Raw genomic sequence first — 16,553 nt, 5'->3', positions numbered from 1 at the left:
GGAGTAAAGAGGTGTCCGCGGTGGTCTTCGTCATAAGCTTCGAAGTGCTGATAAGAAGAGCCTCGAACAGCGGGTCCAACGAGTCAACGCTATTAGTCGCACGTCTGCGATGTTCGCGACGAGTGCGGCGCGCTATCGTAATCTGATGATTGAGCTTCCGCTTGCAGCTGCCCAACTAAAGCGTTCCAAATTATCGTCGACCCGTAAACACAGAACGAGTGCGAACGCGTCACTAAGTAGCGCAATTTTCGACAGCCACGACCTCGCGACGCACAAGCAGCGCAGACGACGATCCCGAAGCGAGCATTAACACGTTTTGGCTGCTTCTGCGGTAATACCGCAAGAAGCAGCCAAAACGTGTTTTTTCGTACGCTTGTCACTGAATGGAGGAGCCAGCTGAAACGGAGAACTTGAACGCGGAGAAATGCTCTTTACGACGAGCCCAAAATGGTGGCGCCCAGTTTCGCCGTTGCCGAGCTATAATTTTTAAAAACGCTTTTTTTATATTTCCGCAATTTTCGCCAAGTCGGCAGACGCAAAACAATTTTTTTATAGCACTTCTACGTAGTTTTTATTGAAGATATTTTGGAATCAGATAGAAATGGGCTACAGAAACTGAAAATGCGATTTTCCAAAAATCGCATTTTTTTTGGTCCCCCATTAAAAATAAGACCATGTTTGTGACTCGTAATTCTCTCCGGTTATAACAGACCCATTCAGTGTTTACATGAAAGTCTGTTGTAACAGTACTTGGATTTTACATACTCCCTTTACAACAGACCAAAATCCTCTTCACTATGAAGGTCTGTTGTAATGAGGTTATACTGTATCAATATGGTGTTGTCAATCGGACGAAGGAACTGCGTTTTGTGTTTTTTTTTTTGGAATCAAAGCATCAACTGTAGGCAACATGGCATAGCAGCAGTCAAGCGACATGCAGCCATGAAACGGCACATTGATGCTACCAGTCGTCATTGAGACGCTTCAGGTGGGCTGCAGCGGCCGAAAACGATCCAGCCGACTTTGGAATTCGGCAGTCCATGGAACGTTTTGCAGTGTGACCACGTGACAAACGCAGAAACTCTGTTTGTGCTTGGCATGACTCTCAAGGGCATCGCATACTCGTGGGCTGACACAGCAACTGCCTTGTTTCCCAAATTATTTGGAGATTCCGAAACAGCGAAGCAGTTTAGTTGTAAGAGGTTCAAGGCATCCTACATAGTTAGTGATGGCCTCGGGCCGTATTTCAAGAAACTTGTGCTTGACGGGCTGAACAAGCCGGATGTGGTTTTTTCTGTTAGCATTGACAAGACCCCTCTTCCTGAACAGAGGTGCCAACAACTTGATGTTGTAGTTAGGCATTTCTCCAACAAAATGCAGCGAGTTGTGGAACACCTACAGTCTTTCCGGCTGGGCTCTGCGACTTCGGAAATTTTGGCTAGTGGAGAGCAATGATGGACCTGCCGCAGAAAAATGTCATTTGCTTTTCTATGGATGGCCCTAATGCAGTGAAAAGCTTCAGAAAAAAGATGCAGGAAGCATACCCTGACATCATAGATGTAGGAGAGTGCTGCTTGCACAAAGTGCACAACTCATTTGCCCGCGGCTTGAGTGCTGTTGGCTCGGATGTCGACGCTGCTGTGGTCGATGTTTATTACTTTTTAAAGAATTCTTCGGCTCAGAATGAATTGTTGAAGGCAGAGCACCTGCTCCAAAAGCTAGTTTTGCTGCTCCAAAACGCAATTTTGCCTGCTCCAAAAGCTGCTCCAAAGTGGCCTAAGCCAGTAGCATCACTGGCTTGATAGCGCCTCTGACTAGGTCACTACCTCCTACTGGCGTTTGCAGGTGGGTAACGCCATGGAGAAGGAGAGCGCATATGCTGCTCGACGGCGCAGAAGAGCCGAGAAGCTTATCTCATCGGATCTCGAAGTAGTTGCCTGGCAATTAGCAGTTCAGCGAACAGAAAAGGCTAATAATCCTAGACAATCTGGAAAGCTAAGAATAATCAGCTGAACCTTTGCTAACGCTACGTATATCCTGGCATAGCCGAGCTAAGCCACTGCAAATTTTTTGCACTCACGCCTGTTCGCCATTTCTGCATTTCGCTTCGCTTGCGAGCAGTGGTGTGCGCGATTTGCGACGCTGCCAAACGGACGCCAAGATGCCACCGCTACGCCGGCAACAGTACAGCGCTGCTTTCAAAAGGCAAGCGATCCTCTACGCAAAGTCGGAAATAGGGGCGTAGCCAGGGGGAGGGGGGGTTGGGGGGGTTTCAACCTTCCCCCCCCCCCCCGAAATTTTTCAGTTTTGCTTGCGTATATATACGCGCGCACATACAAACGCACGCACGAACATACATAAAGTATGGTTGAACACCCCCCCCCCCCCCTCGAAAAAAATTTCTGGCTACGCCCCTGGTCGGAAAGCAACGTTGAAGCAGGGCGCAAGTTTGATGTGTCGGAAAAGTGCGTGAGGGAATGGAGAAAACAAAGTACCAAGATCTTCGCGTGTGCTGCTACACGCGGTTCCTTTCGGGTCAACGATGCCTGGTATGGACTGCCAGCCGACATGGTCCGCGCGGCGTTTTCCACGTGCGGCATCTCAGTACCACAGGCACCCGTTCCGACGGCGAGCAGCAGCAGTGGCTCACACGATGGAAATGACCGTGACTGCGTCCTTCTCTCAAGCGACGACGAGTCGTAAGCAATGTTTCACGGGCAAATAAATGTTTCTTTGCATCACTCCCTCTTCTGAAAAACTTATTGGTGACATCTTCATCTTCGGAAACAGCGCGAGCACATGGGACAAGAAAGACAGACAGGACTTTGCGCTGGCTAACAACATGAGCGTTTATTTCGTGCGAACAGATATATACGCTTCCTTGGAAATAGATAAACAAGAGAGGATGAGGGAAAGGGGAAGCCCTACGCCTGCGCCGTGACTAATGCATGAAAAAGCAAAGATCAATCACGGAGGTAATTAATCTCCTTGTTGGTTAGTGCGATGGACGGTGCGCTTACACATGATGGCCCGATGGAATGAATCGTGAACGCTTCATATATTTCCCGGGCGTGGCAGTCACGATATCTGCGTAAGATACGCGTCTGATCGAAACTCGGAGTGCAACCGCACTCGGCACAGTGGATTGCCAGATTGCTTCCAGTCTTGTCCTTGAGATTGTTCTTGTGCTCTCGCAGCCGATCATTAACGCAACGCCCTGTTTGCCCAACGTATAGCGGCCACCGCAGGACGTTGGTATCTCATAGACGACCTCAGTCCTGCAGGGCACAAACCGCGTCGCATGTTGCTTCTTGCAGATGGAAGGATTTGGGAGAGGGGCGTTCACTTTTCTGCACAATGATCCTAGTTTGATTGGCGCAGAGAACACCACCCTCACGCTGGCACGTGCGGCAGCCTTCTTGATTTTGTGCGAAACACCGTGCAGATAGGGTATGACCGCCGCTCTTGCCCTGTCATCTACAGCCCGAGCTATGGCCGCAGCACGAGGCTGTGTTCGGAGTCAACTTTTTCTGCAATAAGGTACGCATTTGGGCTGGTTGATTCATGATTAATTGTAGAAACAGCGCTAAAAGACGCGACGAAGAAAGGACACAAACCACGGCGCTGATGCTGCTTTTTTTCCCCTTGAAGGGGTTGCAAGTTGGGGGGTCGACTTATAATCGGAGTCGACTTATAATCTGCAATATACGGTAGCTGATAGCGTGGTGCAAATGCATCCAGCTAGAGCTAATGGAAATGAATGTAGTGCTGCACCGTAAACACAATACCTGCAAAAGCGAAGAGTCCCATAGTTCCGAGGCCGATCCACGAGTGCAAACTGTAGAAGTGCTTCGGGTCAGCTTTGCTGTTGTGCGCCATGAAGGCAGACACTATGCCGATGGTGATGGCCGATATGGACAGAACGAAGAAGATTGTGTGCAGAAGCTTGTTGTAGATCTTCTTGCAGCACGTGAAGCTGCGGTACACCAGCATTGCTGCATGAAAACGACAACCGTCGCACATTAGAACGGCAAGTGCAGACCACTTTTCGGGTGTCGCAAGCACGCAGGCAGTGTGATCAATATTCCTGTTTGAACAGCACACCTGCGCTTGTCGCATGGCCTCAACTATTGTAACCCCAACTGTGTTCACTCTTCATCAATGAAGTGCTTCCAGCACCCATGTGTGGTATGTTCAACGTTGCTCAACCACCATTGGCTCACATGTGCACTAATGCTATATGCCATGTAGTACAAAGGAACCAAAGTTTTGGTGAAAGTCGTAACGGTAAAAGCTTGTGCATTATATTTCAGAAAGACAGCATCTCAGCTATGTGATGCTCTAATGCAACTTCACTCAAGATAGCCGATTTTGTTGGCTGCAAAATTGGACCGATACACACTCATATGATTGCGTGCAGTGCCAGAAGTGCCATTGCAGTTTTGTCGCAGGCTTACAATGTCACCCCAGGCTGATATACAGAATGGGGTGCGACGCGTTTATTACTCACTGTCTTAAGTTACCTTAAACTAGCTCTCTCGGAAGCGTTTATATCGGATGTGTAAGTCACCGTGTCCGTTGAGGAAGATGAAACCCCCGGTCATGAGGATGTAGTGGAGGTTGAACTGCTTCTTGATGTCGTTGGCCCACGCGACGCCCCCCTGGTAGTTGAAGATCCAGTAGATGAGCAGCGTGATGGTGCCGAACAGCAGCACCTCGGCCAGGAAGAGCAGCAGGTAGAAGAGCGCCTTCATGGCCGCAGACTCAGTGGCAGCCTTGGAGGAGGCTGCCGCGCCCGCACCTCCGGCCTCGCCGCCGCCGCTACGCTGACCGTTGCTGGCCGACTGCTGCTGTTGCTTTCTGCACGGAGAGAGAGGACGAGCGCTTTATTTTCAGTTTATTGAACATACGTGTTTGTGTGTGTGTGGGGGGGGGGGAGGGGGGGGGTTACATATTAGGTAGAGCTAGGCGTGCGCACGGGGGGAGGTGGAGGTGCGGAGGAGGGGGAGTAGTTGTACACATTGTAAGCAAACGTTACCATCCGAAAGAAAACATTTCCCCATATCTCATATACGCGTAATTTCTGAAGAAGATTTGGCGCTGGGATTCCAACAACATGGCGATACCGATCTCCAAAATGCCTAAAATCTGGACGCCGATTCTGAAATATAGTTTTTGCTTCATGGTTATGTTTCAACACATGGTGACCACATGCCTGTGGCTCACGAACATACTTAAGAAAAAAATATGGGATGCTGACAGCCATGTGCGGGCCGCGTGCTTGAGACCCCTGACCTAAGAGGTGGGCGCAAAGTCTGCCCGTACTTTTGATCAGTCGGACCTGTCCCGTCATTTATTAAAGGGACACTAAAGAGAATGATTTTTCCTCATATTAGTAAAGTACTCTTTTCACAATTTCACCGCGCTTGCCGCGAGAAGACGCTTGGTAAGTGAGAAAACGCGCAAAAGGAAAATGCGGGTGGCGACGCCACCTTGAATTTCCAGTACCAAACGTTGTGACGTCAAAGGTTTTGATGGCATGTACTAGATCCTACGTAGTTCCTAATCGGTAAAAATGAAGTACATTGTCCTCTGAGGGGGCCATAGACTTAAAATGCCAAATTTCAGGAAATTTTGTTCAGCCAATGTTGCCAAAATACGGAAAATACACTTTGAAACCCGTGACATCAGGCGCGGAGACTACGGCGCGAAATTTAAAAGATGAATCTCTGACGTTTAACGAAGGTTAAATTAACAACATTACAGTTCTCAGAGTACTATTTATCAATCTAAACCGAGTCATTGTTTCACTTTAGTGTCCCTTTGAAGAGAAGGGTAATGGCCATGTTTGTTTTTTTACGATAATGGTTGCCGAGGTGCCCTGATGTTGCATTCAAAAAACTGTTTACTTAGCCAGGAGCCATAGGCAGGCCATTGTGAGAAGCATTGCATTGGTTCATTTTCGTTTTTTCATCCATTGTGAAGCATGTTGTCTTTTGCACTCGATGAACTGGGAGGTGGCTGCGAAGAACCATCGCAGAACACCCCACCCAGGAAAAAAAATTCTGGCTATGCCACCGCCGCTATATAGCAAGAACTTTTTTAACAACCTTTTCCTCTTATCGCATCGATATACAAAATTTCAAAATTTAGTTTCACGCGAAAGATTCCGGATATAACGTAACCTGAAAATAAAGGATGCGCCCAGTTTGCACGTGGGCCCTCGTATAGTGCGAACCCGGATTTCTGGCTGAATGCCATCCGAGGCCGCGTTTTCTTTCTTCTTTTTTCTGTGCTGTTCGCATCCTTCCGATACTTGCTCCGAGTTTTCGCAACGTCCACCTCTGTTATCGAGCCCATCCTTTAGCTCCGCTTCTAACGCGATGCGCGTCGTCCGCAGCCACACGTGACCACAGTCACTCCTTTTTTGTCGAGGAAGCGGTTCGACAACTGCTGCCCGGTACGCTCGCGTTATACCCTTGTTACACAGGCAGCCTAAACCGCGGTTACGCTAACCGCGGTTTCGTTAACCGCGGTTCGCTGATGTTACACGGCACACGAAACCGCGGTTATGCCGCTAACCGCGGTTTTAAGAAACCGAGCTTGGCAACCTCGGTTAGGCAGATAACCGAGAAAATGGCGGCGCCCACCACCGATGTGTGCATGCCGGCGAGCGCGCGTGAAAAACGAACGAACTGGACGACACGGACCACGGAAAGCCTGATAAGGTTGTGGGAAAATCATTTGCGTGATCTGCGGAGCACGTCACGCGATGCAAAGGTGTACGCGGCAATTACAGCCGAGTTAAACGCCGAAGTTCCGCCTGACGCAGACCAATTCACGCCAAAGCAAGTCCGGATGGATGCTTTCGCGCTGTGTAACATCGGCGAACCGTGGTTGGCGCTAACCGCGGTTCAACGCGGTCAACCGTGGTTGGTCGTAACCGCGCTTGCTTTGCCTGTGTAACATGGGTATTACTCACGCTTGTGGTTTTAGGGGCGAAGCTCCTTAAGGCGGCACCCGTTCGTCCCTCGTCGTGCTCGTAGTAGTGAGTAACAAGTCTTACCCTTTGACCTCCAAGGTGGTGCCGGTGGGAGATTTCTCCTGTGCGTTGTTGAACAATAAAAAATTCGCAGCGTGCGCGTTAACTAAAAGCCGAATTCTTCTGTCTCTGTAGAAGTGTAAGTGTTAGCTAAAAGCCGACTTCTTCTGTCTCTCATTCCCATTAGCAGCCATTGTTTACCTCCAAGGTAGTGCCTGGTGAGATTTCTCCTGTGCGTGATTAAACAATAAAAATTTTGTTCAAAACGCCGTTGATTGATGAAATAAACCAACGAAAGACGCCAGATGTTTTGTAAAAACAAAACGAAAGAACGCCAGATGTTTCTAAAGCAAAACGAAAAAGACGCCAGCTGCTTAACGAAAGACGCAAGGTGTTTTCTAAAGCAATGGTTTTCTAAACAATGAAAATTCACAGCGTACATGTAAAATTAAAGTGAGCTGCAAGTCGTCATAACTCATCGAACCTTTAGTATAAACGCGCCCGATCTCACGTCGGTGATGATGTACTGGGCAGAATTCACGGAAGATTCACGGTTTACCGATGAACCTCCGCAGCTTCGCCCACTCATCATCATTCACTCCGTGGATATGCTGTGATTTTTTATTTATACCCTCCACCTTCGATGAGGCAGTCAAAAAAGACAAAAAAAGCAAATGTGGGCTGCTTCCGGATCACAATGAAAGCTGGAGGACTGAGTGCACAGTAGTGATGCAGAACTATCGGTAAATTGACTATCGATAGTATCGATAGTTTTTTGGAAACTATCGATAGTGTAAACAAACTATCGATAGTGCTACTATCGACAAAGTATCGATAGTGCAATCGGTAGTTGCCATCGTTAATATCTCTAGCGATATTACTGCCACGCGTGTTTATATCTTTGCTTTGACGTATTCGTGTTCAGTCACCCACAAAGACTGTTAGCAACGTTTGACGCAGACCGTGCCGCAATGTTTGAGAAGCTTCACAATTGTTTCATATCATTCTGTTAAGACTACGCGCCGAACGCGAATAGTCAAGTTTATTCGACAGCTTACGCGAGCACCAGCGATAACACTGGAAGGTTTGATGACTGATGTATAAAGGACGACGCGTACCACCGATGATCAGATTACTCAACGGCTGACGACTGCTCCCGCCACTATCAGTGCGCAGCATGTATCGCTTGTATTTTGAGTTTTGATTTTCTGGACACAAGTTCGCCCAAATAAGGAGTTCCGTATTTCCCAGTCTTGCTGCAGCATTTTCCACCGTCACAACCACGTGACAATCGTATCGATAGCGGTGTGAATATTGATGACGTTGCTGGCCGGCCATATTGCCAAAATATTTGCGATAGCCTACTACCAGATTCGCTTAATTTATGAGCAATTTTTGGCAGAGAAATTAATTATTTCCGCTGTGAAAATGGCGAAATATATTCATCAATAAACTCGTATCCAAAAGCAACCAGGTACACCTTAAAATTAACTTCCTGATATTTTTTTTTTATTTTGAAATCATAAAATGCAATATCAGTTTGAAGCCGCGCATTCCACCACATGTAAAGGCTTCCTTTCCGCTACAGCTGAACAGTTTGATCTACTTTATGATCATGTTTTTGGACATTCAAGGACTTACTTCGTCGCCACTTTTTTCCATCATCATCATCCGCATCTTCTCTCCACTCTCTATACTACCACTCTCCCCTTTCCTACTGCTGAGTAGCAGGCGAGAACATTGATTCAGCCCGACCTCTCAGCTTTTCTGCCATAATAAACCCTTTCTCTCTCTCTTTATGATCATGTGTCAGCAAAGCACTCTGGTGAAGAACACAATCATGTCAACTTTCTTGCCTTCAGCCTGCTCCTACGGCTACACTATGTACCACGCGCGCGGGGAACCAAGTTTATTCTGCAATGAGTACGCGCTGTTGATTTTATACTATCGATAGTACCATCGAATTTCTTACTATCGATAGCGCTATCGATAGTATTTTTCACCATCGATAGTCCGATAGTGACTCAGCTATCGATAGTATCGATAGTACCATCGATAGTTCTGCATCACTAGTGCACAGACGTAACCGCACCGAATACTGAGAGTATTCATAACCAGCGGCTTAAATCCAGAAAAATCACAAGGGGGGACACATCTTGTCATGGCGGCCTTGTATCATAATTACAGCTTTTATTTTTATTTATATAAATATTAAAAACATATGCTTCGAAATAAAATTTAAAAAACGAGTATGGGTACTCAGCTCGCGTAATTGTATTGTTCTATTGATTCTCTGGAACCGGCCCCCGAGTGGCAGTTGCGATTTGAATAGTCTCACACAGCGGGGTGGTATCGAACGCAGGTACACACTACAAGATAAGACAATAAAAATTTGAACGTGCTATACTCAACTGTCCGGCAATTCAGCTGAATGTATGATGTTTGAAAAATGAAGCTCAAAGGGGGGGGGGGGGGGGGGCATTTGCAAGGGTTGAACCCCCCTGCAGCCTGAACCACAAGGGGGGGGGGGGCGTACCCGCCTGACACGTCCCTGATTTACGCCAGCTTTCATAACAGTGTTTACACAGCATATCTGGCATTCGCACAAATTCTTGCAACATCGGACGTATTCAACGATCACGTGTTATTGTCGAGTTGACAGTTATCGCTATTTGCGATAGCTGACATGTATAGTCGTGAGCAATATGAGCCTGAACAATGAAATTGCCTCTTAAAGGTCATAGGCTAAGCGCAGTCGGCAAGCGCTAAAAGTGTTCATCACACAATGCTCAAGCGGAAAGGTATCTCTGACACTTGAATACGTCACATTTATATCAGTACATTAAAGTAATCGTTGGATAAATGTGAATTCGGTGTTCCAGCTCATATTGCTCACGATCGTACATAACTTTGGTTCTGAAGTTCGAACGTATGACGAGCAGCTGTTTCTTTGATACGGATCTTCAGAGGAAAAAAAAAACTGAAATGTGTTGCGGCCATACCGTATCTAGAGCATCCGTAGTACCAAAAGGCTATTCGCGAGGCTTTTTCAAGGCTACAGAATTTCATCAACGCGGGCGGTATGCGTGCATGCCTGGCTGACTGCGCCCGCGAAACAATTTCCCCCCGAGTTTCGCCCAAAAAGCGCGCGCATATGCGGTGTGTTGCTCGTTGAAGTCAGTGAACGTGGAAAGATAGCGCCGGAAACAAGGTCGGAGCTCTTAGCAACGCGCGCGTAGGCATCCGTCGCCGCCGCCTCAGCATCGCGGGGCGTACAATCGGATACGAGCCGCTCTGATTCGCCCCTTTGACGTGCGGGGAAACGGACGCCGCAGAGATGCGGGTGCGAAGACGCCCCGATCCCTCGCATCGCTGAACGAGAGGCCGCGGGTTCTTTCGCCGCCGTGGACTTGTATACACACACATACACACACAGGCTGCGTGCCGTCAGCGGCCGCACCCGCCTTCAATTCAATGCACGCGGAACTAATGTCCGTTGGCCCTTCCACCGCGGTGGGCAACAGTTCAGGACCCGCGCAGAAGGAGGGAGGAAAGAGATAGAATACGAAATGACGTCGTGACATCATTCCTTTATTTGCGAAATGAACTATCCTAGATATTCGTTCAGGCTTGCAGCAACGCTAGTACACACAAGGAAAGAAAAAAAAAAGTTGGGTGGTGGAGGTCCTATAGGTTGATTCGTGGGAGCTGCTCTGGTTTGGCGAAATGAGCAATGGTATACACGTATATAATACATAAAGTCGTCTCTTGCGCCAAATCAAAGTGAATAAAGACACAGAAAAGTAACGTGAACGAGCGCAAAAGACGACGTTATAGATCACCGACAGGGGCGTAGCCAGAAATTTTTTTTTTTTTTTTTGGGGGGGGGGGGTTCAACCATACTTTATGTATGTTCGTGTGTGCGTGTATATATACGCAAGCAAAACTGAAAAAAATTGCCAGGCCTGCGCGGAAAGCGCAGCACAGTCACAGCGAAAGCTGGAAGAGCGGCATTTCTAGAGCCCGTTGTAAACTCTCTTGGGGCTACTAATACAAGTGCACTAGCAAGGTACCCACTACGCCATAAATCACAATATTTGTGAAATTGGGAAGCACCTACAACGCCATTATTTGTAGTCGAAAACTACAAATAATGTCCCCCCCCCCCCCCGAAATGGAGAATCCTGCGCACCCGTAGTACGCCTATGCATGTGCTCATAGCTTGGCTTCACTCGATTGTGTCTAACAAAGAAACAATCATCAGTGTCCTGGTCATTCGTCGATGCTATGGTCACAAACCAAAATATGGTCGCTTGGTGCAAAAACAAAACAAAAAGGAGGAGGAAACGAGCAAAGGGTTTTCCTTTTTATTCATTCTTTATTTTATGCGTTAGTTTTACCCAAGGAGGTTTTACCACGGTCTGTATTGAATTCGATGCGCCGACTAGCCCAGCAGCATGTGTACCATACTGAGCTACATGTATACTTTCAATACGAGTGCGTTTACCGTGGTATACACACATGCGCGGACCTCGCCGAAACCACCAGTACCTTGGCGGAGTGCTCCCCCCTTCAAAACTATGGACCATTTCTCGTAGGCGGTACGTCAGTTGTGCTCCATGTAAGCCGCTGTTTTGAACCAAGATGCTCGCGAAGTGACCACATTTTCGTGAAATTTTAAAATGACTTGCGCGGCAGTACTTGTTGTGTTTAAAAAGTAATTGTTCTTGTATTAGATAATTATTCCCTTGGCCTGCCAAGGGAATAATTATCTTGGCATAATCGGACGTAATTATTCTCGGTCTGCCAGTGCCCAAGGGCTGCTGTTGAAATCGTTGAAAATACCTCTCACGTTGTGACGCAAGTCTTCACAAACCTTAAGTTACTAAACAAGATTGTTGGAGATGCAGACAAAAAAAAAAGTAAAGGAACATAACGCTTCTTGTTTTTACATACTTAGGCATGTAGGATACGTGAAAGGCATTATGGGCAGTGTTGCACACAATTCAAAGTCGAATTCTCGCACTCTTTGCGCCTGCACGTAGCACGAGGTGGTGTAAAATGAAAGAAGCGACGTCACCACTGATGCAGATGGCAGTGGTGTAGTTTCTGCGTAGCGTGTCAGGTGATCGATGGCAACGATTATATAGCGGTTTCCAGCAGAAGTGATGTGAAAATGCTCCCACTATAACAACATTGTACGGTTTAATAGGACTTTTTGAGGACCTATAGTTTATGCATACTGACACCCTTGTCAGTATGCGCCAACTACTCTTGTGTATCTTCTTTGTGTGCTGCGTTTTTTCTTGCGCGAAGTAATTTTGGTCGATAGTGTACGCCGTTCACATATTCAGCACTGAAAGGCTGCAAAACCTGATTTCGAGAGTGCGTAAATACGTTAGAATTGTTCTCCAAAGCGTCCGTATATAGGCTTCTGACGCCGATAGTGCGACACGCTAATCATATGAGTACGTTGGATTGGTTTTCCCACTAAGCCCGTTCCATATCACTGCAACTTTCGTGCCAATAACTAGAAGAAACATTTCTGAACATAGGCGTGCGCACAGGGGGGGGGGGGGGGAGGGGGGGCGCCCCCCCTATTCACCTAAGAGGGGGGCGCAAAATCTGCCCCATACACTGACCCTTCTAGTCACCTAAGGCGGGGGGGGGGGCGCAAAATCTGCCCCATACATTGACTTAGTAGGATGGGGGGGGGCGCTGCGATGAACCTTTGCCCCCCCCCCCCCCTGATGGGGAACCCTGCGCACGCCTATGTTTCTGAAGATTTTTTTTTATCTTTTATCGCGTAACAACCACTAAGCGCGACAGCGCTAACTCGTTAGACAAGTTATAAACAGGGGCCGGGAAATTCCAAAGCGTCTACGACGCTCTTACGCAAAGCCAACGAAACCAAGGCCCAGTTACCTTATTCTAAAACTCTATAATAGGGAGTTTTCGAATAGGGGCCCCAATCGTTTTGGGGCCCCAAAGAAATAGCGTCGAGGCCATTGCGCATGCGCGAGACCCAAATAGCGTTTGGGTTTTGCGTTGGGGACGCTATTTCTCGAATTTAGCGGGAGCCCCAAAGCCTGCCCCAAAAGCTTTGCGTCAAACAAACATGACGGCACCCACTGAAGCGACGGCTCTTGGCCAAGACTAGAGTGACCTATATAGGTGGAGTGTCCAAAGCGCCCCAGACTATTCGAAAACTCTTAGCTCCTGAGTGACCCAAAGCGAGCACACGCAAAGGGATTTGGGGCCCCAAACCTTTGGGGCCCCTTTTCGAAAACTCCCTAATGGCTCGCTGCACTAAGAAAATTTCTTCTGTACAAACACACACACACACACACATTTAGTAAACAAAAAAAAGAGCAAACAAGAACAAACAAACGTGTATAGCCATACGAAACAGTTACAGCATTGGCTTTGTGCATTTGTTCACGATTATCGAGACCCTTGGAACGACAATTAGGCTCGTCTTTTGCCAAACTGAGACGGTCCAGCGCTTAGTAGACCGTTATAAAATAAGGAACACAGCATTGCGCACGCAATCGCTGTGGCTTGTCGCCACTGCGCATGCGTCATACGCTAACCACTATTTCGGTTATCTCCCCCCCCCCCTTTTTTTTTGTAATAGGGTGCGTACCCAAGCCGCCCCCAAAGAATGTCGCGCGTAAAGTACATTAAGACACATACACAGCGAGTGACAAATGTATGGCGCAGCTATAGGAGCCGGGCAATATATGTCGCGTTATTTACACGACTAATGCAATAAGTAACCACCACTGCTGCACTCACATGGACCAGAAAGCATCTAGAGCACTAACACTTCCGGATAACAGTATCAGTTGGCTTTCCGCATCGGCGCCGCGAGCTGCTTAACAAAACGGTCTGCGGCCCGTGTGCGATCGCTGATATTCTATATACGTGACAGCGCTCGCGTATACGCGCGCAATCCTCGCAGGAATTCCACGTGCACGCTATGGGACAGCACTCAAAGAACGTGATCAGGTGTAACGTCCACAGTTCGAGAAACTGAGAAAAGCGACAGGGTGCAATAAGGACCGGAAACAAAGACGAAAACAGCGTGGGTGCATGCCGGCAACGAATCCACGAGACGAGGCACACAGAGCGAGAAATGAGCGACTGCGTGAAAAGGGTTCGCGGAAGAACAAGCTGTGGCCAGGACGGAGGCGGTGTCGGAAGTCAGGCCACCCGCGCACGAACTGAACAGACAGCGAACGGCAAACCGAAGAAAACACACAGCGAGGCACAAAGACAAAAAGGGGGTGGATGGAATGCCAAAGAGGACGGTGTAGTCTACGCTTAGAAGGAAACGGGTGCAGTGCCACACGAACACACGCATTTCGCCGGGATACTCACCTCGAGCGATGTTCGTGCCGACTATGCCTGGAACGACACAAACAGCAGGTATCGCAGTCAGCACTGATTCACAAAAAGGTGCAGACGCGGTCGACAACACTATCGACGACACTCTACGCCAGCGATCAGATAAAAGTCTTCCACACAACTGCAATATCGGTTCGCGCGAACGCCCCATACTTTATAGGTGCAAGCAGCGGCGACGCCACACGGGCCCGAATTATCGGATGTAATCGCGTTCCGACAGCATGCACTTGTCGCCGAGTGGCACGTAAATTTCGCTGTCTACAGCATACAACGCGTAGGCCCGGTCAAGGTCATAAAGATCACACAGTGCCGGATATTTGCGGTTGGTTATATAAATATCAGAACACTCAGCTCCCGAGATTATATGATATATATTGATGCGCGACATATGTTGGCGCGGAACAATATTTGCCGTGAATGTGTACACAGCTATTCTCAGATTCTCTCTTCAGATTGTCAAGAATCGAAAACACTATCTGTTTATGGTACTTTCCGCTTAACAGCAAAACAATGTGGGCAAACAAGCCGCGCTGACAAACCTCAGCCCTGTTGGTTCTTCGTCCGCAGTTTAATTATTTAATGATTAGAACTATGTGGGACTTTACAAGCGTGCTTTGCTGTTTGTCTCAGAGTTCTTGCGCAATGTTCTTCATCGCCTGCTCCGCAAATATTCTCGCCATTACGAAGACAACCAGTTGGCAGTAGCCAATTAGAAAGCTTCTCGTGACTGTATACACCTTCGAACTGCGCCAAATATGTTCAAGTGTGCCAATCCTATAACGTACTACGTATCAAATGCAACGACCGAACGAGCTGGTACGTGCAAGGCTCGAAGACAAGAGCGCCATCGAAACGAATATTTTATATCGCATCCAGTTGGCGTGTAACTGCGTAGATGCGCAGCAACCACATGGAGCGTATTTCCGGCGTATTCAGGGCGCGGCGGTGCCGCGTCTCGTATCACTCCGCGCAAATGCCCTCGACACGTGAATATGGAGTGTGAATGGTGAACCACGATAGGGGAGCGGAAACCGTTCCACAAATACCGAATTTCTGGAAAGGACGAATTTAATTCAAACACGAATTTCACCAAGAACGAATTTCCTTGCCGAATAGAGCGCGGACAACGCACGGCGCGAAACACAACAGCTCAGTAACAGTCAAATGCGTTTTATGCGGTTGTCGGTTAACGCGATCAAGACAACACAGCAAGCTTGTCAAAGCACATTGCTAACAGCTAACACTGTCCGCCTAACGCAGGAGTGAATGGGGAAGTTGTTCTTTCCGCTTGCGTTTGACAAAAAAATTTGATAACTTCGCCAACCCTTCAGCAGCATGCAGTTCCATTAACGCTACCAGCTGTTTACAAGCATCATGCCATGCTCCTTTCATGCATGCCGTCTCAAGCGGCGCGCACGCTGACGTGTACGTCAGCAGTCGGATGATCGCGTCACGAAACAAGCGTCAATACGCGACACGATTCAGGGATCACACACGGAAGACGCACTCACCCGGGCCTGTAGTAGTACACCCGCTCGGGCGTTTCGTAAATACGATCTAGCACGTGCACCAGCTTGTGCGACTCTGCGTTTCTCGGCCGCATGTTGACGGAACGGCAAAACCCGCCGTGAAGATATCCAGCGGGTGAATGGACGGGTAAAAGCGCGCGCGCGCAGGGCAGGAGATTAGGAAGAGACTGCGGCCACTGGCCGCGCGGGCTTTTTTCAACGCACGCGTGGAGCGGACCTCGCTCTGTGCCGCCTCGGCAGACGCACGCAAGGACGCTCTTTCGATAGCACAGTCATCGTCGCCTGGTTGTTGTCTCGGGTGCAGGGGGGCGCGACAGCGGCGCTCTCTGATCGACGCATCCGTATTCGGTGACCGCGCGAAACAAGCGCCTTGCCTGGCTGTCGCGTGACGTCAGTCGACGGGGAATGGAAGTATAACATACGCGACCGGCGTTGCACTCGGGACGTGCAGTAGTCGATGGGCGTCACGTCTACATGTGACGTCTATGTATACCGATGTACGGGTCGCGGTATGCTGGTCGATACGAGCTGGTCATTTTTAGTGGTCTCGGTCGCGTGCTGGTCGCGCCACG

At 48.5% G+C, this 16,553-nt stretch overlaps 1 protein-coding gene across 1 annotated transcript in view; it reads right to left on the bottom strand.

Moving 5' to 3' along the window:
• The window catches only part of LOC119387624 (uncharacterized), a gene marked incomplete in the record, with an annotated part of 19,987 nt that extends 3,872 nt beyond the window's left edge, over positions 1–16,115 (bottom strand). Inside the window, 4 exon segments of the mRNA XM_049413592.1 lie at positions 3,794–3,995; positions 4,571–4,860; positions 14,426–14,452; positions 15,964–16,115. Coding sequence (XP_049269549.1) covers positions 3,794–3,995; positions 4,571–4,860; positions 14,426–14,452; positions 15,964–16,055 — 611 coding nt within the window.
• Positions 16,116–16,553: the final 438 nt, after the last annotated feature.

This window comes from Rhipicephalus sanguineus, chromosome 3 (genome assembly GCF_013339695.2).
Source record: "Rhipicephalus sanguineus isolate Rsan-2018 chromosome 3, BIME_Rsan_1.4, whole genome shotgun sequence".
Classification (NCBI taxonomy): Eukaryota; Metazoa; Arthropoda; class Arachnida; order Ixodida; family Ixodidae; genus Rhipicephalus; species Rhipicephalus sanguineus.
Note: the sequence above shows the minus strand (reverse complement) of the source record. Positions and strands in the feature narration are given on the sequence as shown.